This window comes from Schistocerca americana, chromosome 8 (assembly GCF_021461395.2).
Source record: "Schistocerca americana isolate TAMUIC-IGC-003095 chromosome 8, iqSchAmer2.1, whole genome shotgun sequence".
In the NCBI taxonomy this organism is placed as follows: Eukaryota; Metazoa; Arthropoda; class Insecta; order Orthoptera; family Acrididae; genus Schistocerca; species Schistocerca americana.
Genome location: NC_060126.1, coordinates 32,711,294 through 32,735,666, shown reverse-complemented (window position 1 = coordinate 32,735,666; position 24,373 = coordinate 32,711,294). Strand labels below are relative to the sequence as shown.

Below are 24,373 nucleotides of genomic sequence, written 5' to 3'. Positions count from 1 at the left end.
GATATCTATCCCTCTTCCTCAGTTCTATCCCAGCCACCATCCCTCCCTCCCTCCCTCCCTCCCAAGCCACCCCCACTACCTCATATGCTATATGCAGCTTTCTTTGCCTGTACCTGGGTGGGCTCTCTTGGGCTCCTTTTATGTTTGGTTCCTTTGTTGCCTTTACCTGTGAGCTGTCATCTTACTTTCTCAACCCCTTCCTCGCCCCACTCTTGCATATTTCTCCCACCCTATCCATGTAACACATCCTCTCACATCTCTGTGGTTATAGTGCTGGAATAATGATACTGTTCTCCCACCCCTCCTCCCCCCTGTATAACCCTCCATGTTTATTTTACTTGTGTTACCACAGAATTGTGACTTGTTGCTCTGCTTATACCAGGATGTCAGAACTCCATTCGGAAATACAGTTCACATAAATGGCAGTTGTCGACATTATCAAAAGCAAACACACACAGCCAACATGTTTTTGAAACACACACTGTAAAAGCGAAGGATTTAGTTGAATGTACTCAAAAATAAAAGATCAGACATTCTGGTTTACACGGGACAATGGAGTAATATTCCAAGGTGTTACATATATGATAATAAGATCACAGAAAATCACGGTTGATGATGGTTTGTAAATAAAAGGAAGTGAAACACACTTATAAAAAAGCAAATGGTCTTTTATTTAGTTGCATAGACAGACACATGTCCACCGTGATGATGATGATGTTGATGATGATGATGATGATGATGATGATTATGATAAAGAAGCAACTAAAGAACAGCAGAAAACATGAAAATGATGATGTTTCACAATTGTCTTATGTTCAGCAATTTTTGATGTTACAGGCAATGAATAAGTTTTACTATGTAAAACTTTCTGTTTGTCATATAATATGTTGAAGAGAGGTGAGAAGTAGGTGAACATGCACAATGGTAGAATTGTTTTAATATAGCTCAATTTCCATTTAGTCTGTTACAGTTTACCACTGTATGTGACTGCAGTTTCACAATTGCCCATGTAATACAACCTCCCTTCAAAATGTGGCACTGTATTTCTGGGTAGACTGTTTGAATCCTGGTGGCTGAAAATACCTTCAGCACCTCAGTTTGTCTAACAAGGGAAGCTGTGGTGTGCACTTTGGCACCAACAGAAATTTTTACTATAAATCTTTATACTGATTGCCTAATTTACTTGTATGTGTAGCTGAGGTATTAAGCAGTAGACACACACAAACAAAGTTTTACTTACATTTGGACAAGATCCTTCAGAACTGACAGACAAATACAACACACCCAGCTGCATTGTCCTGCCACTGTGGCCAAGTGGGGCCCAGTTAGGCAGCAATGCAGGGACAATGAAACTGAGACTTGTTCATACATGATTTTGTGAACTTGCAGAAGTCTGTGAGTGAGAATACTTAATTCAAAATCTTTGTATGTTCAGTGAAGCCTATTTCCATTTAAGGGGCTATTGGAATAAGTATTACTTCCATTACATTTCACCTATGTTCATTACACAGTGTCAAATTCATGGTACCGTGAGCAGTGCCGTATAATCGGGTTACAGTCATTTACTTCATTCATTGGAAAAGGCCATCTGTCACACTCGGTGGACATCCGGTTGCTGTATTGACATGCAAATTCCAGTCTTTGTTGGCAATAAACAGCTGTCAGGATGGGCGTATGAACCAGTCACTTGCTGCAGAAGCCCAAAAGCAGCAACATTTGCTGAATAGTTGTTGAGGAGACACTATTGGGAGCCCCCTTGGTTGCTCAGCAGTTGCACGTCTATTTACTGATTCACATCTCTGTAGCCACTGTTCTGCACAGTCATCTGTAGCCACGGTGCATCGGAGCTGCCTCGGCACCAATTGTGGACAACGCCATTTTGCCATACACAGTATACTTTAACCACAGCAACATGCAAACCGTTTACCGATGTCCACCCTTGGGCTGAAAGCTAGTGATCCTGCCCTTTTGGAGCTCAAACGAATAGCTGTTTCCACGGTACGACAATGACTACACTGTTTCCTGCACGTCCCCAACATGCTTTACATACTCTCGACTGCTACTGCTTCCATCTGCCATCTGCGAGTGGTTATTGCATATTGATATTGAACATAGGCGGTGGTCACATTAATGTGACACGACCGTGTTGCTTCTTGTACACTGTACACATAATAATGCTCACCAAGGAAGTCCATATGGCTCAACCATTCCACTTTGCCTGCAATTTCTGTTGATACCAAACAGCATATTTGCTGTGTTATGCATTATTGGACCAATCCCTGTTCCTGTAAACTGTCTAATGTGAGCACATTCTGTTGGGAAACACACAGCCTATTGGGGGAAAAAAAATCACCATTGTCGTTGTACCAACGGTTGCCATGAAATATTGGTAAAGACTTAAGAGTTGCTTCGCCTATGTTTGATTTTCAATTTTGCATCAACAAATTTACAAGTCACAATACATTATCGCAAAGGAACTTATTCTCTGGTCAGACTTGTGTGGAGGCGAAAATCATAATATAAAAATAGTGCTTTTACTCAAAACAGTGTTTGAAGATGACCCCACATTAGAAAAGATTACTTCGCACTATGTTATCCCAGGACACAGCTGTTTGCTCAATGACAATGATTTCGGAGACATAGTGTGTGCACTGAAGCTACAACAATGGTTTTACACTGTCGATTATCTTACAAATGTCATGAAAGTAAGATGTAAAAAGAATGGTTTGGTTGTCCTAACAGTCAGAAAGAGAGAATTTTGTTGGAACACAAATGCTGGAAAAACAAATAACAAATTGTAAACCTAGTATAGGAAAACACAATATAAATTGGCTGAAAACTAGAAAAATTGAAACAAGAAAGGTCAAACCTCTAAGCATTTTTATGGAGAGAGACTTTGACCAAGAGACTGCAGTTGAAATAAGCATTCAGAAAAAAGGGTTGGCGTGGGGGGGGGGCGGCGGCGGGGGGGAGGGTGGGAGGCGGGGGCGGGGGGGGGGGGGGAGGGTGAAGGAGGAGGACCTTCCATCCATTCATTGAAATTGGATGAACACTTAATTCAACTGTGGCCAGGGGTAGACTGATTTCTAAAGAAAAACTTGAAGACTTGAAGTCGCTTATCCCACTGGTCTTTTCAAAGTGATACCAATGTGGAAGATGACATGATGGACAAGTTGACTTCAAAATAGAATGCAAGTAATGGTTACTAATTTTAATTTTTGTTTGTACAAGTTTCACTATCTTAAATTTTACTGTTTTTAGACAGTAGGCCCTGTTGAAATGTACAATTAGTGACACTTATTCCATTTTGAATGTAAGGAATGCTATCTTTGACTTTTGTGAAAGTTCCATAACATGTCTTTGCATTGTTGCAATTGTTTTGTGTTTTTTAACGATCATTAAGACACACATCCTTGCTACAGGAACTACAGTTTTGTTACCTTTAGAAAATTTTTCAACAACATTTAGCTTACAAAACAAAATTTGCTATTTATTTAAGCTTCATTTCCAATGAAGTGACCTCATCGAGTTGTTTCAGACTATGAAAGGCATGTGGTTAACTAATGCCTTATTGTTATAATAAACCTAACACACTGTTCAGGTAAACATAGAGAGACCAAGGGACGATCTGTTGATGCATAACAAAATCTCACTAGCAGCAATTAAGCTTAAGTAGGCTAACAACCATTTTTGTTATTTATCCTATTGTTTAGAATGTAATTTTGTTGAGGTTGCACTATTAAGTGAAAGAAAAATAACCCTTCTTCGGTACAAGATATTGGGAAAATTCAACAACAAATTAATTTTTAACGGAATGGAAACTTTGTTATCTATTATCTCATTAATGACATTTTGGTGCTTGGTCTAGTGATACATAACACTGTTCATATGTAATACCAAGGCCATCTTCCACCAGATTTGAGCATAATGTTTCTCAGGCATGTAAACTGACAGACTGGCAACACAGACTTTCTCTCAACGCTCTCTCAGCTGACGAAAATGATGTCTTTCAAAATGTTCTATGTGACTGTGAACCCCAGCCATGATAAGTTAAAAACATAATCTTGCATAATACTGTGTATTAACACACATTTTATGATTTGATTTTTGTATCTCCATTGTGTGTTAGTTACTCTAACCTCTTGTGACTACGTAGGCTTTCCTGGCGTAATAAGTCTTGAAAGTCTCTTCGGGTTTGCTGCCGCATCCTAAAATCAACTTGACTCGATATTTCGGCGATCCAACTGTTTGTCATCTTCAGGAAATGCTGCTTCTGCTGATGAGTCCTGCTGAGACTCATTAGCAGAAGCAGCATTTCCTGAAGATGGCGAACAGTTGGATCGCCGAAATATCGAGTCAAGTTGATTTTAGGATGTGGCAGCAAACCCGAAGAGACTTTCAACACTCTAACCTCTTTCTTCCATCATGCAACAAGCAACCATTGTATTTCTTGCTAGACTGTTGTATTAGCATAATCTACACTACCACTTTTTGCTTGACACCACACTAATAAACCTCAAACATGACACTCACAGTATTACTACAAAATGAATTTACTCGCAGTTTAATTTGCCCGGTACACAGATTTACGAACAGTTTTCAATGAATGTCACCCATGGTGCAGATAACGATGACTCCTTATTGTGAATTCTGTTTCCATCCTGTATTAGTATCGGGGATGCAACACTGTTTCCAAGGTCTTGTGCTACAGATTTTTGTGACTGGTGATAGGACTATGCTGCTATAGTCAAGTGAGGAATGCCTAGTGGTGTAGACACAGGACTCACATTTGTGAGAACTGCAGTTGAAATCCTCCTCAAACCATCCAAATTTAGGTACTCTGGTTTTCCTAAATTGCTGAAGCAAATGGTGGGTTGGTGCTTTTGGAACTGTGTGCACAATTTCCTTTCCCCATCCTCACTTATGACATTATATTTATGTTTGTTTCACATTCCACATTTAAACTTTCAGAAAAAAGTGTTAGTTATTTCCATGTTTTATATTTTGTTTCTTCTTCCAGGTATCAATGTACCGGACCATACTGCCCTGTTTGATTCTTTAAAAGTTCAACTCAATAAACAAGTTACACCTCACATAGCTGTCTTACGTTCGTGGGAATGTAGAAATGTGCGAGTAACTGTGGAAAAAATGGTTTCTCAGTTCCTGTGTCGGAAGGTTGAGACTTCAACTTATACTTCCATAGTTTAGTAACAAGTCTGCATTTAAGACTAAATGTGTATTGAAGTCCTCATATTTTGAAGTGTGTTTTTGAATTTAACAAGGCATGTGTAATTTTAAATAGTAATTAACAAGTTTGTAAAGTTGGGGCTCATGGGACATATTGCTCCAATTAAGTCAGTGCTTGTGTTCTTACGTTGTTGTTGTTCCCCAAATTTTGCTTATTCAATGTTAAAATGCATTTAAGACTGTGTGTGATTTGTAAAAAAAGTAGATTTATAGAGTGGCAGTGTCTACATTAACTGAGCTACATTCTACAGGCTGAACAAACTGAAACTAGCCTGGGAAATATTTAGGATGATTCATTCCTGTTAACTAATGTAACAGAAGGTGCTGGAAGTGGCTACCACTGATGTCTGTGCATTACAGTGTTCTATTTGTCAAACTGTGAGACACACTTAGCAGATTCACTTGAGGAACAGTTGCAGCAGTGTTTTGAATATTCTGCTCTAGCTCTTCTAGTGTACAAGTATTATTTTGAACACACCTGACCATTCAATTTGCCCCACAGGTAACAATGACAAGGAGAGAGATCAGGTGATTGGGGTGGCAAGTAGATTGCATTGCCTCAGCTGATTATCCTCATCTATCCAAACAAATGCACTAGCTGCAAGGTTGCCGAGGCAGTGCTTGTGCTGTTGCTGTGTCTTGCTGAAGATATCTATACAGTTGTTTTGTTCGTTGATCCTCTTGTGGGTTAAACAATTCCTGGACGTATTGGTTAATGTTAACAGTTTGATGAATGAATTGTTTTATGATGCAGACATCAGATGTTGTGCACCAAACTCCGATCTTGAGATTATGCAGTGGCTCTTCAGTATACTGATAGAGATTTTATGATGCATAATGGTGCATTTTCTGTGAGTTAACATATGTTGGAAAGCTGAACCAGGCTTCATCTGAAGAAATAAAATGAGGATCCAAAAGACCTCATTCCACTGAACTCTGGAACTGCCGGCAGAACTCGACACATGAAACTTTTTGTGTGATCGTAGTAACCCACACACAACAGTAAATTTGTACAGATACAAATGCACAGCTATTTCAATAATGTTTCCGCACAACTCAGTTCCCTTTCACACCGATAAACGGTGTCGGGATATCGTTGGATTTCGGTCCGGGCTTCCCTTCACTAGAGCAGTTTTTTCTGGAGTCGAACTCTCTTCGGAGAGCTACATATCAGTCTTAAACCCTTGCGTACACACACACAGCTCTGCACAAGGTGTGCTTCATGTAACACTTGGCACCAAACAGGTCCTCTTTTATTGCAAATGCAATTTTGTGTTACATTCAACTGCTCACTAAATGTGTCTGTTCCTCTCGCGCACTTGGATGTAATGACGCAGCAAAGTACTTGAGACAGATCGTGCCAGAAATGCTCGTGTACAGATATGACGGAATTACAGTTTCCAGCATTTTCTGTGAGACAGCTCTCCCATCCGTTAATGAGGGTCGATTTTGCATTGATCTTATAAGTATTTTCTGGACCCTTCTCCTTTTCCCTATGCCACATTTAGAGAACGCCCTCGATCCTGTAAGAAACGCCGACTGTCTTCCGAGGCCCGTGACCAGAGTGCTGGGGGTGTGACCCTGTAATGGCAACCAGCTGGTGTTTACATTTGCACTTCTTCCAACAGGGGCTGGTGTACACAGGTTCCCCTCTCTCCCCTCAGTCCTTCGGCACCTCGTCAGTTGGCCAGGGGTGCTCACCAGAGCAGACGGCAGTCACATGCTCCAGTTTAGTGTATCACCTACAATCGCTCACTGTTGGCCCCCTCCCATTACTTGTTGGGATCTTCCTTTGTGTGGTACGAGCAACCGTGCGAGGGTACTGGTAACATAACTGCCTTGGCATCCTGCATATGGAGGGAATGGTTAAGGATATCTGTACTTTTTAGAGGATGTCATTGTTGTATTGTAGTGATTACACACATCATCATCGTTATGTTACAATGATGCCGACATCAGTTATCAGTATGATCGGTTGTCATCCTGTGGGATGCCAGTTTCTCGGTCACATTGTGTGTTGGGTTTAAAAGATAATATTAACATATCCTACTTGATGGAGGATCCAAAAGACAAAAAATTCATCATGTGATCAACCTGACACTGCAGAGCATTAATGAGAAACTTTCAGAATATGAGTAAAAAAGTACCCCAAGTAGAGGATGACAATTGGCTGTTGTGGCTTGGGAAGTATGGTGACAGCTTAAAATGACACTCTCTCATTTCACACAAAAGGAATACACTGTGTCAAACATAATTTATTTCTAATTTTTTCTGCCTACATTTTTTCCTACTCCTTGTTATCTGTTAAGATTTTCTGTTTTGGTTGTGCTGACACTTTCAAGAAGCCAACTGCAACTGGCTTCTTACCATTTCTTTCCACCTCATACTTAAGATGTGCTGCAAATATTGGATTTTTTGTGGTGAAATTTATTTCTTATTTTTTTGCACTCCACTGTATATCAGGTGGGTTTCTTTGTCTCATACAGTACAGGTCTTTTTGCAACAATCCAGTACTTTGACAGGGTATTAAAAGGAGTGAATAGTTTCAATGTGGAAAGAGACAGATTGCTACTTACATGTAAAGAAGACATGTCAAGTTGCAGACAGGAACAATTAAAACACTTACATAAAGCTTTCGATCACAGCCTTGGTCAGTAAAAGAGAAGCGCACACACACCATTCACACCTACATGCCAGCACATGTCACGCACACATGACCGCCAACTCCAGCATCTTGAGCTGAAATGCCATTCTGGCCCGAGATGCTGGTGTTTTCAGTCGTGTGCATGAGTTGTGCTTGCTTTTAGATGTGAATGGTGTGTGCCTCTCTTTTACAGGCCAAGGCTGTGACCGAAAGCTTTACGTGTTTTCTAATCGTGCCTATCTGCAACCTGAAATGTCTTCTTTACAGTAAGCAGCCATCTCTCTCTTCCTACATTGTTTATATTCCTATGTGGAGTTTCCATGGAGTGAATATTTCCTAATTCACTTACCATTCTTAGTGTATTATGTTACAATATTTATTTCCTAAATTCATGAGCAATCAGTTAGTGTAGCATAGAGAGAATATTTATCAAATGTTTTGTACCATGGAAAAACTTTGACATTCACTGAAATTATTTTATTTCAGGATCATGAAGAGAATGAGGATGATAATGATCAGCTGACTGATGAAGATAGTGATAATGAAAAATCACACTCACCTAAGAAAGTGAAGAAGGCACTGTGTAACTTTCCTGTGCTTGTTGAGTGGTACAGAACTGTGAAAGAAGAAAATTACTTTTTTGTCGGATCTCCAGCAAAGAGGAACAAGAGCAAGAGAGATAACAATGAGTACACTAAACCTTTGGTTGTTATAATTCCAAACTTTGAGAATTTCAGTCAGCGTGTGTTGAAAGACTTTATACTTATTTCTAGGTTTGTTGAAGTATGTAAATATGTAAAATAAGGATTTTAGCATTATTGTTTCCATTTAAATTACACTCCTGGAAATGGAAAAAAGAACACATTGACACCGGTGTGTCAGACCCACCATACTTGCTCCGGACACTGCGAGAGGGCTGTACAAGCAATGATCACACGCACGGACCAGCGGACACACCAGGAACCGCGGTGTTGGTCGTCGAATGGCGCTAGCTGCGCAGCATTTGTGCACCGCCGCCGTCAGTGTCAGCCAGTTTGCCGTGGCATACGGAGCTCCATCGCAGTCTTTAACACTGGTAGCATGCCGCGACAGCATGGACGTGAACCGTATGTGCAGTTGACGGACTTTGAGCGAGGGCGTATAGTGGGCATGCGGGAGGCCGGGTGGACGTACTGCCGAATTGCTCAACACGTGGGGTGTGAGGTCTCCACAGTACATCGATGTTGTCGCCAGTGGTCGGCGGAAGGTGCACGTGCCCGTCGACCTGGGACCGGACCGCAGCGACGCACGGATGCACACCAAGACCGTAGGATCCTACGCAGTGCCGTAGGGGACCGCACCGCCACTTCCCAGCAAATTAGGGACACTGTTGCTCCTGGGGTATCGGCGAGGACCATTCGCAACCGTCTCCATGAAGCTGGGCTACGGTCCCGCACACCGTTAGGCCGTCTTCCGCTCACGCCCCAACATCGTGCAGCCCGCCTCCAGTGGTGTCGCGACAGGCGTGAATGGAGGGACGAATGGAGACGTGTCGTCTTCAGCGATGAGAGTCGCTTCTGACTTGGTGCCAATGATGGTCGTATGCGTGTTTGGCGCCGTGCAGGTGAGCGCCACAATCAGGACTGCATACGACTGAGGCACACAGGGCCAACACCCGGCATCATGGTGTGGGGAGCGATCTCCTGCACTGGCCATACACCACTGGTGATCGTCGAGGGGACACTGAATAGTGCACGGTACATCCAAACCGTCATCGAACCCATCGTTCTACCATTCCTAGACCGGCAAGGGAACTTGCTGTTCCAACAGGACAATGCACGTCCGCATGTATCCCGTGCCACCTAACGTGCTCTAGAAGGTGTAAGTCAACTACCCTGGCCAGCAAGATCTCCGGATCTGTCCCCCATTGAGCATGTTTGGGACTGGATGAAGCGTCGTCTCACGCGGTCTGCACGTCCAGCACGAACGCTGGTCCAACTGAGGCGCCAGGTGGAAATGGCATGGCAAGCCGTTCCACAGGACTACATCCAGCATCTCTACGATCGTCTCCATGGGAGAATAGCAGCCTGCATTGCTGCGAAAGGTGGATATACACTGTACTAGTGCCGACATTGTGCATGCTCTGTTGCCTGTGTCTATGTGCCTGTGGTTCTGTCAGTGTGATCATGTGATGTATCTGACCCCAGGAATGTGTCAATAAAGTTTCCCCTTCCTGGGACAATGAATTCACGGTGTTCTTATTTCAATTTCCAGGAGTGTATTAACAAAATAGAGAAAATGAAATTTTGGTTATTTCTACCTGCCCAGTCGCTTTTATGTGACCACCTGTTAAAAGCCTGAATAACCACCTTCTGCAGCACAGATTGCTGCTAGACATGCATGAATAATGTCAGTGAGGGTCTAGAAGGTAGCTACAGGGATATGGAGCTGCGACGACTCCCGAGCCGTAGCAATCTGTGCTAGGTTTCTCAGTCATGAGCGGCCCAGTCGAGATGGTCCCACAGATTCTTGGTTCGGTTTAAATCTGAGGAGTTTGGTGGCCAGGAGAGTACTGTAAACTCAACCTGAAGCTCATCAAACCACCCAAGTGCACTGAGAACTGCGTGACACTTTGCATTATCCTGCTGGTAGGTGCCGTCATGCTGAGTAAAAACAAACTGCATGTAGGGGTGGACACAATCTCCAAGGATAGGTATGACACCTGTTCAAAAAATTCCAGAACTTTGTCCACAAAATTTTTCTGCTTACCTTCTACTTATTGTGCATGGTATTCTTCGAAATACTCTCCTCCACAATTGATAAGCTTCTCTCAACGCCATGTCCGGTTCTGGAAGCAGTCTTGGTACGTCTCTTTCTGGGCCGTGCAAAGTGCCATCTGCAAATTCTCTTTTATCTCATCTGTTGTCACAAATCTTCACCCTTTCTTGGGGGTTTTCAGCTTCAGAAATAAAAAAAAAGTCTGCAGGGGCCAGGTCTGGCGGATATCGGGAATGAGGCAGCACAGCAATTTCAGTTTTTGTGCGATAGTTGTGCACTAACAGGGATGAATGTGCAGGAGCATTATCGAGATGCTAGAGCCGTGAATTGTCTCACCACAATTCAGGCTGTTTCCTTCTCACATTTTCTCGCAGGCATCGTAACTCGTCCAGATAGTACCATTGATTTACAGTATGTCCCTGTGGCATGAATGCACGATGAACTAATCCTTCAAAGTCAAAGAAAACTATTAGCATGGCTTTGACATTTGATCTGACCTCATGAGCTTTTTTTGGTCTTGGAGAACCTTTCTTGAACCGTTGTAAAGATTGAACCTTGGTCTCAACATCATAAATGTAACCCATGTCTCTTCACTGTTAACATTCTCTTAAGTAATATCTCATTGTCATTTGCGCAATCCAAAAGCTCTTCACAGATTGCGGGGTGAAGTCTTTCAGGTCCTGACTCGTGAGCCGTGGGAGGAACTTGACGGCAACAAGATTCATTCGAAGCTACTGTGTCAGGATGACATGATCCAAGTGAAGTGTTGCATTCTTCTACAATCTGTTGAACAGTCAGTCTTTGATTGGCACACACAGTTTCACTGAAATTCTCGACACGAGCATCGTCGGTGGACGTCAAAGGGCGTCCTGAATGAGCGTCATCTTTAACTTCTGTCCGGCCATTTTTAAACTATGTGAACTATTCGTAACATCGAGTGCGGCTTAGGCCCTCATCACCTTAGGCTTCCTGCATCATTTGGTGTGCCTCTGTAAATGTTTTTCCTGTGTTTACTGCAAAATGTATTACAGATGCGTTTCTCCTATAACTCTGCCATCTCGAAATTCACAAACTGTGCGACACAACATTCTACTAAACACAGCACTGAACAGTAACTAACAGACATACAGCAATGAAACTTCCGGCAGTTAAACATTAAACACGGGCGTGTGCAGGGATGCCAACCGCATTTCGATCCAACACACCATTGGTGTGAAATTTCGAACATTCTGGGGTTTTGCGAACAGACCTCGTACATACTTGTGTAGATCGATTATACCTTTCAGAATAATGAGATCACCCAGGAAATGCCCTCCAGCCTGGACACTTCTGACAATTGTTGCAAGGTGTATGCCTTCAGAGATTTCATGCTGCACACACCAATGGCCATCTTCGTGATGGAGCATAAGAAGTGATTCATACGATAAAGCCACCTGTCACCACTCAGCGGATGTCCAGTTGCAGCATTGGCATACATATTCCAGCCTTCATCATCAATGAACAGTAATCAGCATGGGTGCATCTACCACGCACATGATGTGTTGGCCCATATACAGTAACGTTCACTGAGCAGTTGTTGAGGAGACTTCATCTGGGCAGTCAGTTGCCCATCTATTTGCATGTACACATCTCTGCAGCCATTGTTCACCACTGTCATCTACGGCCCATGGTGCACCACATTAGCCTCAACACCAGTTTTGGACAGTGCCATTTTGCGACCCACAGTGTACTTTAAACATGGTGGCACACAAATACCTTAAAAAAAACTGTCATTTTGGAAATTTTTCCACTCTTGACCAAAAAGTCAATGATCATGCCTTCAGGACGTCATACAAATCACTCTGTTTCCGCATTATGACAATGACTGCACTGATACCTGTATCCCCCTAACATGATATTATACTATCCACCACTAGTGCTGCCACATGCTGCCTGTGAGTGCTTATTGCATATTGGCATCAAATGTAGACAGTGGACTAGCTAATGTTACGAACTGTTTGTATTGCAAATATAAATATGTGCATGGCATACACAGCAATAAATGTGGTAGTATAACAACGAAAACTATCATTTTTTTTACAGAATAATTTAATTGGGTAGATAAAAAATATACTCACCAAGTGGTGGCACAACACACATAAAAGGAGGTCGCAATTAGGCAAGCTTTTGGAGACAGTTTTATGCTACTTCAGGCAGAAGGGTTGAAGGGGAAGGTAGGGGGGGGGGGGGGGGTGAGGCAAAAGGCCTGGAGAAGCCTAGGAAAAGGAGTAGATATCAGGAAAGTCACCCAGAACCGTGCGTTGGGGAAGACTTACGGCATGGGATGAGAAAGAAAGACTGATTGTTGGGACTGCATCAGATGAGATTTGAAAACCTGAGAGCTTAAAGGTGGCAGACAGGGTAATATGCAGGACAGAGATTACTGCTTAAACATCATGCATGAGTTAATTAGAGTGAAAAGCTAAGTGTGTTGTACGTAACATATGTGGACAGTGAAAAATAGACAGGTAAGACAATGAAAGATGTAGAAAACTAAAACAGAGTGAAGAAAAGAGTAGTTACAGTTCTGTCTCAGCATTTGCTGGGATGGAAGAAATTAACATAAATTAAGGCGAGGTGGGTGGCGAGAAGGAAGGACATATTGTAGTGCTGGTTTCCACCTGCAGAGTTTTGAGAAACTAGTGTCTGGGAGAAGAATCCAGATGTTGCATGTGGTGAAACTGGTGCCAAGCTCATGATTGTCATGTTGTAGAGCATGCTCTGCAACAGGATATTTGCATGTTGCCAATATACACCCTCTACTTATGCCAATTCATCCTAATCGATAATTTGGTTGTAGTCATGCCGATGTAAATGGCCGAACACTGTTTACATAACAGCTGGTATATGACACGTGTTTGTTCCACAGGTGGCTCTCCCTTAAGTGGTATATGTTTTGCCACTTGTAGTGCTGATATAGGTGGTGGCATGAGGGTTCATAGGGCAAGTCTTGCCGCAGGGTCGGTTGCAGGGGTAAGAGCCATAGGTCAGGGAGCTGAGTGCAGGAGGAGCATAGGGTCTGACAAGAATATTACAGAGACTGGGAGGGTGACAAAAAACTATTCGAAGTGTGGTGGGCAAAATTCACACAGGCCATGATTTTAGGAAGTCATGGCCCTGTTGAAGTAACTGATTAATACATTCCAGACCAGGATAATTCTGAGTCACCAGTGGTGTGCTCTGAAGTTGTTTTTTGGAGGGATCACCAGTACAAGGATTGGATGTGATGGCTGGGGAAATTTGCTTTTGAACTAGGCTGATGGGGTAATTACATGCAGTGAGCTGAGGTGAGAATGGTGGTGTATTGCTGTAAAGAGTCTGCATCCGAACAAATAAGTTTGCCTCGAATGCTTAGGATGTATGGGAGGTAATACTTGATATGGAAACGATGGCATCTATCAAAATATAAGTACTGTTTGGTAGTAGGTTTAATGTGAACAGTGAGGATGAGATCAACTTCCAGGAATAGTGGCATGGGATTTGGAATAGGACCATCTGAAATTTAATTGGGAGAAGTTATTCAGAGATTCCAGGAATTTTAACAGGTCAGCCTCACCATTAGTCCATATGGTAAAAATGTCATCAATGTATCTAAATGAAACCAGGGGCTGAAGACCTGGATTCCAGGAAAGTCCCCTCTCCTAGCGATCCATGAAAAGGTTGGCTTAGGAAGGAGCCATCCTGGTTACCATGGCCATACCCCTGATCTAAGGTGGGTAGATCACGTAACTAATGAGGAGGTATTGAATAGAATTGGGGAGAAGAGAAGTTTGTGGCACAACTTGACTAGAAGAAGGGATCGGTTGGTAGGACATGCCCTGAGGCATCAAGGGATCACAAATTTAGCATTGGAGGGCAGCGTGGAGGGTAAAAATCATAGAGGGAGACCAAGAGATGAATACACTAAGCAGATTCAGAAGGACGTAGGTTGCAGTAGGTACTGGGAGATGAAGAAGCTTGCACAGGATAGAGTAGCATGGAGAGCTGCATCAAACCAGTCTCAGGACTGAAGACCACAACAACAACCCCTGATCTGTTTGTATGTCTGTCCTTCAAAGGTGAAGTGGTTGTTGGTAAGTATAAAGTTGATTAAAGTGACCTGGAAGGATGTCATAGGTTGAGTTTTTGGTGGGTACTGACTGAGGAAATGTTCAGCAGCAGATAGACCATGTGCATGGGGGATGTTGGTATAGATGGAGCTGGCATCAATGGTGGCAAGCAAGTGGTGTGGTGTGAGTGGGACAGGCGCACAGTTATGAATTTGCACGAAACAATTTACAGTTCATTGCACTGCATGGCCTTCTCCCGATTGTCTTTCATGAATTTATTCTCAAATTTGACAGATATTTTCTTTCCCACCCTCCAGTTATCTTGTTTACACGTAATTAGTTCACATTTTTGTGCATTTGTTTTTCGGCAAACCACTTTGATCCACTAATATTGTCATCTCTTATGTCACTTTAATTGCCAAGGTAAGTAGTTTACATTTTCTGCTATGACTTTCACTTTCTGTTTATCCAATTCTTAAAATTTTGGTTGTTTTCACGACTTTCCCAATCAATTTTTTCGCCTTTTTTTTCTGCAATGTTTTTTTTTTATCATATAGGTCGCCCACTCATTACCTCTTATTAACAAGTTTCATACAAATTTGTCTGATTTTTCCAAATTTTTTTCCTTGCTTCTGTTTTTCTGCCTTTTACACCCTCTGCTTATTTTTATTTATTTATTTATTTATTTATTTATTGCAATTCCCATGATTTCTAACTCTCCAAATTGTCCTCTTTTGCCATGATGAATCCCATGTCATATTACATCTGTTCTTTTCGAAAACATGCTTTTGCACTATCAAAAAAAACTAAGGTCCTACATTCTGTTTCTTGAAACCTGCTTGTCCCTTGGTGTTACTTCAAAAACCATAACATTGGAAATCTCTGTTTCGGGCAACATTGAAACTTCCTGTTTCTGCATGTAATCCTACTGTACACCGGGCCCTTTTACAGTTTCAAATACAGCAGTCTCTTGTTCTTACCTGGCTAATCTGTGACCTGTATGCCTCATCAGCCAATTTCCGCTCGACCAGACTTACGTCCTACAAAATCATGTTTCCTTGGGTGGTGTCATGTGCCAAGTCAACTTCAAACTGCAATAACATGCCAGACTTCATCTCAGAAAGCTATCTCACCTTCTTCTAAACTACCTGAACAGTGGTGTTTCCCCTTCTGTCCCTCTGCAGCTGCCTAAACAGCCACACCATCAACTACCACTGCTCTCTTACAAACTGAGCTTGGCCAACCCTCTTAACATCCCACAGCCTTCATCCCTGCCTCTCAGACCAAGAATAACCCATAATCATGAGAACCAGTCACAGTAGTACAGTGTCCTTAACCTCTTATCTAAAGCACTTGCCCCTCCTGAATTATCTATATTATCTAAGGATCTCACTTTCAGCCCTAAACCTGCATTGAATCATGCTGCTTTGGTGAAGGACCTACTTTCCTTCACTTGTGATATCAATTGGAAATATCACTTTGCAACCCAATCCCAAAACCTTTCCAACAGTAAACCTGATATTGAACCCTGCCTTGAACAGTTCAGACTACAATCCTGACTTGTTCTATCACAACTACCTAAAACTCGTCCCTTACAAGCCTTCCAAGAATTCCTCACATCTGGCATTGCTTTACAACCCTTCCTCAGTTCCATACAACATGACCATAACCTGTCCTCTGCAGAACTCCAGACTCTTATGTTCCCTAAAAGCTGATGACTCTATAATTATCCTCCCAGCAGACAAAGAATCTACCACTGTTTTACTTGATCAAAAGGAGTATGTTAGTGAAGGCCTACATCAGCTGTCTGACACCCCTACCTAGAACATCTGCCATAAAGATCCCATCCCAGTGATTCAAACTGACCTGCAGTTCCCCCTTAAAACCTCAGGCCCCTCACAAGGACTAACACTTCTATCAAGGGAACTTCTCGCCCTGTCCAGACCATGCACCCCCACCTATTACCTTCTTCCTAAGATCCAAAAAATCCAATAATCCTCATTGCCCTATAGTTTCTGGCTTCAAAGCACCCCCCGAATTTATACCTGCCTTAGTTAATCAACACCTGCAACCCATAGTAGAAAGACTCCCCTCCTATATCAGAGATACCAGCCGTTTCCTAGATTTTCTGAAATCCATGCATGTCCCACTCCCAACTCACACCTTGCTTGTCACCATTGATGCCACTTCCCTCTATACCAACATCCCCCACGTACATGGTCTGTCTGCTGCTGAACATTTCCTCAGTCAGTTCCCATCTCATTCCAAACCTATGACATCCTTCCTACTCACATTAATCAACTTAATACTTACCAACTACTACTTCACCTTTGAAGGGCAGATATACATGGGAACCAGGATGGCCCCTTCCTAAACCAACCTTTTCATGGGTCATTTGGAGGGGGCTTTCTTTGGATCCATAAGTCTTCAGCCCCTGGTTTCATTTAGATACATTGATGATATTTCTACTGTGTGGACTCATGGTGAGACTGACCTGTTAAAATTCCTGGAATCTCTGAACACCTTCTCCCAATAAAACTTCACATGGTCCAATTCTGAATTCCATGCCACTTCCCGTGATATTGATCTCGTCCCCACTGAAGACCAGCTACACACTTTTGTCCACATTAAACCTACCAACAAACGACAGTACTAATATTTTGTCAGTTGCCATTCTTTCCATGACAAACATTCCCTCCCATACAGCCTTCGCATCTGAGTCAAACATATTTTTACGGATCCAGACTCGTTACAGCAGTACACCACCATTCTCACGTCAGCCTTCAGCCACCAGCTTAGTTCAAAAGCAAATTTCCCCGGCCATCCCACCCATTCCTGGTACTGCTGATACGTCCAAGAAACAAATTTGGATCACACCACTGGTGACTCAGTATTATCCTGGTCTGGAATGTATTAATCATCTACTTTGACAGAGTCATGACTTCCTAAAATCATGCCCTGAAATGAGATCCATTCTGTCTGAAATTTTGCCCACCACATCTACATTAGTTTTTTGTCACCCTCCCAATCTCCGCAGTGTTCTTCTCAGACCCTCTGCTCCTTCTGCACTCAACTCCCTACCCTATGGCTCCTACCCCTGTGACCGTCTACACTGCAAGACTTGCCCTATGCACCCTCCTGCCATCACCTATAGCAGCCCTGAAACTGGCAGAATGTATATTATCGAAGGGAGAGCCACCTGTGAAACAAGATGTGTCCTGTACTAGCTGTTATGTAAACAATGTTCGGCCCTTTACATCGGCGTGACTACCACCAAATTATCAATTAAGATGAATGGGCATAGGTAGAGGGTGTATACTGATAACATGCAATATCCTGTTGCAGAGCATGCTCTACAACATGACAGTCATGACCTTGGCACCAGTTTCACCACATGCAACATCTGGATTCTTCCCCCAGACACCAGTTTCTCGGAACTCCGCAGGTGGGAACTATCGCTACAACATGAGCTTTCTTCTCGCCATCTATCTGGCTGTAATTTACGTTAATTTCTTCCATCTCAGCATTTCTTCATGATAACTACTCTTTTCTTCACTCTGGCTTAGTTTTCTACATCTTTCGTTGTCTTACCTGTATTTTTCACTGCCCCCCCCCCCCCCTCCCGCCTCTTTCACGTGTACAACACACTTAGCTTTTCACTCTTATTAACTCCTGCATGATGTTTAAGCAGTAATCTCTGTCCTGCATATTACCCTGTCTTCCACCTTTAAGCTCTCAGATTTTTAAATCTGATCCATTGTAGTCCCCAACAGTCTTTCCTTCTCATCCCATGCAGTAAGTCTCCCCCGACACTCGGTTCTGGGTGACTTTCCCTAAACTTACCCCTGTTCCTCGATCTCTCCAGTCCTATTCCCTCCCTCTTCCTTCCCCGTCAACTCTTCTGCCTGAAGGAGTAGAAACTGACTCCGAAAGCTTGCCTAATTACAGTATTTTATGTGTGTGTTTTACCACCGCTTGGTGAGTGGATTTTTTATCCATCCAATTAAATTATTCTGTCAATAAATGTGGTAAGTGCATGTCATTCAGATTTGTTGTTATGCACATAAAAATGTTCAAGCAGTGGGGCCCGTACCAGATAGATTAACAGAGGACTTTGAATGTGTACAAAAAATGGCAGTGTGTATGGTCGCAGTTTGTTTGACCTACTCGAGAGCATCATGGAAATGCTGAAACATCTGTACCAGCAGGTGCTTCAGAACAGGCTCCAGCTATCCATTTACAAAGTTTGAAGAACCAGTATGAAATGAGACGTCTAGGAATGTGTTACACACGTGTGTGTGTGTGTGTGATATATATATATATAGGGAAACATTCCACGTGGGAAAAATATATCTAAAAAGAAAGATGATGAAACTTACCAAACAAAAGCGCTGGCAGGTCGATAGACACACAAACAAACACAAACATACACACAAAATTCTAGCTTTCGCAACCTATGGTTGCCTCGTCAGGAAAGAGGGAAGGAGAAGGAAAGACAAAAGGATATGGGTTTTAAGGGAGAGGGTAAGGAGTCATTCCAATCCCGGGAGCGGAAAGACTTACCTTAGGGGGAAAAGAGGACAGGTATACACTCGCACACACACACATATCCATCCACACATACACAGACACAAGCAGGCCTTTACAAATGTCTGCTTGTGTCTGTGTATGTGTGGATGGATATGTGTGTATGTGCGAGTGTATACCTGTCCTTTTTTCCCCCTAAGGTAAGTCTTTCCACTCCCGGGATTGGAATGACTCCTAACCCTCTCCCTTAAAACCCACATCCTTTCGTCTTTCCCTCTCCTTCCCTCTTTCCTGATGAGGCAACAGTTTGTTGCGAAAGCTTGAATTTTGTGTGTATGTTTGTGTTTGTTTGTGTGTCTGTCGACCTGCCAGCACTTTCATTTGGTAAGTCACATCATCTTTGTTTTTAGATATATATATTTCCTACGTGGAATGTTTCCCTCTATTACACACACACACACACACACACACACACACACACACACACATATATATATATATATATATATATATATATATATATATATATATATATATATTAGTCATTGTAAAATGTTTGAAAGAAAATTTCCTGTCACCTAGTCATTCCAGGGCTTCATAATACACAGTTGCTATGGAGGTACAATGCAGTGTACATAAGATTTTCGTAAGACATAATTTAGAGTTGTAGCAATGCAGGGTAATTTCAAAACTGCATCAAAAAAGAATGCAAAATCAGACATCATTTCTATTTATATGGAAGATAATGAGTGCTAGAATATAGAATAAGATGTAAAATGGCCATTGTTTCTAAACAAGGAAAAAGTGAGTGAGGGTGACTGTGTTTGACCAGCATGTTACAAAGCATGAAGCTACCGATAGTTTATTGATGATGACAGTGCATCATGTACCACTGGTAATGGGTAAATGATGGGGCCTAGGAAACAAAAAGAAATGGAGAAGTGTTAGCAGAAATACGGCTTAATGTACCTCACTTTTTGATAACACCAGCTGAAAATGTAGTCCTTAGAGTGATCAGTATGGAGATAACTTTAGATAATAGCTGCATACTTGTGTTGTTATTACGTATCAGTGACTTTGAATTTGTTGCCTTCTGCAAACTCCCTGAACTCATTTTTACACCCATTCCACTTTATAGAGAGCACAATCTTCTGTAATTCTGTATATTTGGCCATAACCCATTCCACAAAGGACATCAGAGTGTCTCGAAAGAAGATAAACTAGATAGAACCAATGTTATGGAATAAAATTTAAGATACGAGCTTGTTGTACACATCAGAAACTTTCTTGGCTAATATATGTATTAAATTAATGTTTTTGAAAACAGTGTGTTAGCAAGCACATGTTCCACATCTCCAGGATTGAGAAACCCGAGTGCTCTTAAAAAAATGGGCTGTATTAATACTACACCCTAACCATGCATTCAAAAATTTCAGTTTTTAAAAAGTGAGTTACCATTGAAGTTTGTGTTGCATTCTTACAGTGCTTAAAATCAACGAAAAAAAAGCCACCATGTGTTACCTGAAGTTTTGTTTGCAGTGCTTATGTACCACAGTTGCCGATCGTAATCATAGTCGGTGTGGCAACTTCGTCCCTGGCTATCAGCCGTTGCCTGCCATACAATGTTTCATCCAGAGTTCGAATACAGCTGTTTCAGATAACCTCATCAACAGCCACAGTGAACAATGTTATTGAAAATGTAAGTAGCTATGTTGGAAATGTGTATCTTATCTAAAATAAGTTAGCAGATGGTATTAATATGTAGTAGTGCCAATAAAAAATTCTTATATAGTGGTTATTAATTAGTAGAGTTAGTGACATACTTGTATGAAGAAGTAAAAAACTACATGGCTCAGTTGAAATAAGTATTTACAATTAAACACACACAAAACTTACATTCTTTGACAAATGATGCAGTTACTGTGGTGCATGATTACAAGTGTGTGAAGTTTTTGTGTAGTTCATAACTGCTGACTTCTTGTGCAGGGTACCAGGCAGTATTTACATTCTCTCTCTCTCTCTCTCTCTCTCTCTCTCTCTCTCTCTCTCTCTCTCTCTCTCTCTCTCTCTTTTTTAAAGAGGTGCCTACTGAATCATTGGGGAGGACAGTGTACCTTTTTAAATATGATACAGAATGTTCTGGCAGGATGTAAACAATCTAAAGGTTAAAGGTAAACAAGTCACATAATTGTAGAAATACTGATTTGGCAAAAGGCATGTAAGAAAGACTGAAAACAGTTCTAATATATTTTTTTACTTTTCAGTCCTGATAGTATTTTTTACAGAATGATTAATTTCTGTCTGATGCTGTACTGTCTATTATTTTACAAAAAATAGAAAATGTTGAATTGATGTATGTAGTTGGGTCAGCAACTTGTGTCTGTATCAGAACGTCACATCTGAATACTACGGTGTGCAACTGTTGTCCAAGTTTTAAATATCTAATTGTTGGAGAGAGGGAAGAGGGAGACGAATCGAGTGAGAGAGATTAGGAGAGGGGGGAAGAAGCCAGAAAGGAAGAGATGGAGCTGTGCTATGAGCATCATGGATTTGCATTTAGTAAAACATTATAGTAATTTGCATAAAAAGAGCGTTTTACACTAAAATAATAAAAAGGAAAATTGCGTAGAAAATTTATCATTAAAAGTCCAAGAGTGTAGAACAATGGAGATGAGCATACTGTATTTACATTTGCTAAAACATTAAAGTAACCTGCGTAAAATTAAAAAAAAAAAGTATAATTATGTAAGAATCATTGTTCAGATATTAAGAGTGTAGAACAAAGGACCTGTAAACTGTAAAAAGTATAAAATAATAAGATTATAAAAGTAGAATTGTGTAAAGTAACGAAAATTGAATTGAGTGTCTAGGAAGTATAAAACAAAACAATAAAATTTTAAAACGGGAAACTATGTGAGCAGCTAAAGTTACAGGTAAGATGGTGTGAGAGCTTTACTTAATTGCCATTTCCGATCTTCCACCTCGATGCAACGCATGTGTGAGAGAGAGCTCCATTCACTGAGAAAATGGCAGTGGTGCACTGACTGTCATATTGTCCTAATAGTAAGCTTGCATGTGGGCTGGCTTCCATACACACAGTAAAATAATAATAATAATAATAATAATAATAATAATAATAATAATAATAAATAATATACCAAGGAGACTCATTAAGTCTTTTCTGGTTCTGCCTTGCTCTGAACCCACTATCCAACATGCTAAATAATACATATTATGGATACAATATTACTGGAAAATACCCACACAAAATCACACATTTGCTATACATGGATGATCTAAAACTACTGGCAGCAACAAATCAACAACTCAACCAATTACTAAAGATAACAGAAGTATTCAGCAATGATATAAATATGGCTTTTGGAACAGACAAATGTAAGAAAAATAACATAGGCCTAGTTAGGGGAAAACACACTAACAAGAAGATTATATACTGGATAACCACAACGACTGCATAGAAGCGATGAAAAAAACAGATGCCTATAAATATCTAGGATACAGACAAAAAATAGGAATAGATAATACAAATATTAAAGAAGAACTAAAAGAAAAATATAGACAAAGACTAACAAAAATACTGAAAACAGAATTGACAGCAAGAAACAAGACAAAAGCTATAAATACTTATGATATACCAATATTGACCTACGCATTTGGAGTAATGAAATGGAGTAACACAGATCTAGAAGCACTCAATACACTTACACGATCACAGTGCCACAAATATAGAATACATCACATACATTCAGCAACAGAAAGATTCACATTAAGCAGAAAGGAAGGAGGAAGGGGATTTATCGACATAAAAAACCTACATTATGGACAGGTAGACAATTTAAGAAAATTCTTTATAGAACGAGCAGAAACTAGCAAAATACACAAAGCAGTCACTCACAAAAATTCATCGGCTACACCACTGCAATTTCATAACCACTTCTACAACCCTTTAGATCACATAACACCAACAGATACGAAGAAAGTAAACTGGAAAAAGAAAACACTACATGGCAAGCACCCGTATCATCTAACACAGCCACACATCGATCATGACGCATCCAACACATGGCTAAGAAAAGGCAATATATACAGTGAGACGGAAGGATTCATGATTGCAATACAGGATCAAACAATAAACACCAGATATTACAGCAAGCATATTATTAAATATCCCAATACCACAACAGATAAATGCAGACTTTGCAAACAACAAATAGAAACAGTAGATCACATCACAAGCGGATGTACGATACTAGCAAATACAGAATACCCCAGAAGACATGACAATGTAGCAAAAAATAATACATCAACAGCTTGCCTTACAACATAAACTAATAAAACAACACGTTCCCACATACAAGTATGCACCACAAAATGTACTGGAAAATGATGAATACAAATTATACTGGAACAGAACCATTATAACAGATTAAACAACACCACATAACAAACCTGACCCCCCCAGGGGATCCACAACTCTTTTGTGGATACGTGCGTAGCGAGCACGGGGCCCCGAGCTAATGTGGCCTTCCTTCCTTTCCGGGCTGCATACCTTCCCTTTCCGCATCCTTCCCCATCCCCTGTCTTCACCCCCCCCCCCCCCCCTCACCTCTGGTTCTTTCCTTCACTTTCTCCCCCTCTGGGAGTATGGTTTGCGCCTACGTCCGGAGACGGACGCTTGTAAATGTACCACATTCTTCTTCTTCCTTGCTTGTATGTCTTCTTCCTTCCTTTGTCCTTCTCTTTTCCTTACCTCTTCTCTTTACCCTTTTCTCCGCTGCGGCGTTTGAGACCCCCTCTTCTTCCCTTTCCCTTTCTCTTTCTTCCTCCCTGTGCGTGTCTGAAGGCCGACCCACGCACTTCCATGCGTAGCCGGTGACGGGGTAACGCGTAATTCCCCGCCCCGGGTAGACAGGTAGGACACGTACGTACCCCCTGGTAAAGGCCAGGCCCAGGGAGGGGTGATTACCCGAGCTGATACCTTCCGAAAGTGCCGATTGGTCCCTCCGTCCGTTTGTCGGGAGGTGTGACCTGAGGTGTGAACAATCACCTAAGGCGGGTGTGCCCTCGGTGAGGGCCCCCACAAGGGAGG

The 24,373-nt window shown here is 41.6% G+C and overlaps 1 protein-coding gene across 2 annotated transcripts in view; it reads left to right on the top strand.

Annotated features, from left to right (window-relative positions):
• LOC124545117 (origin recognition complex subunit 3) overlaps positions 1-24,373 on the top strand; it is a 138,093-nt gene that overhangs the window by 31,001 nt on the left and 82,719 nt on the right. For both annotated transcript variants that reach the window (XM_047123934.1, XM_047123935.1), the window contains 3 exons: positions 5,021-5,175; positions 8,378-8,664; positions 20,803-20,962. In XM_047123934.1, coding sequence (XP_046979890.1) covers positions 5,021-5,175; positions 8,378-8,664; positions 20,803-20,962 — 602 coding nt within the window. The remainder of the gene's footprint in view (positions 1-5,020; positions 5,176-8,377; positions 8,665-20,802; positions 20,963-24,373) is intronic.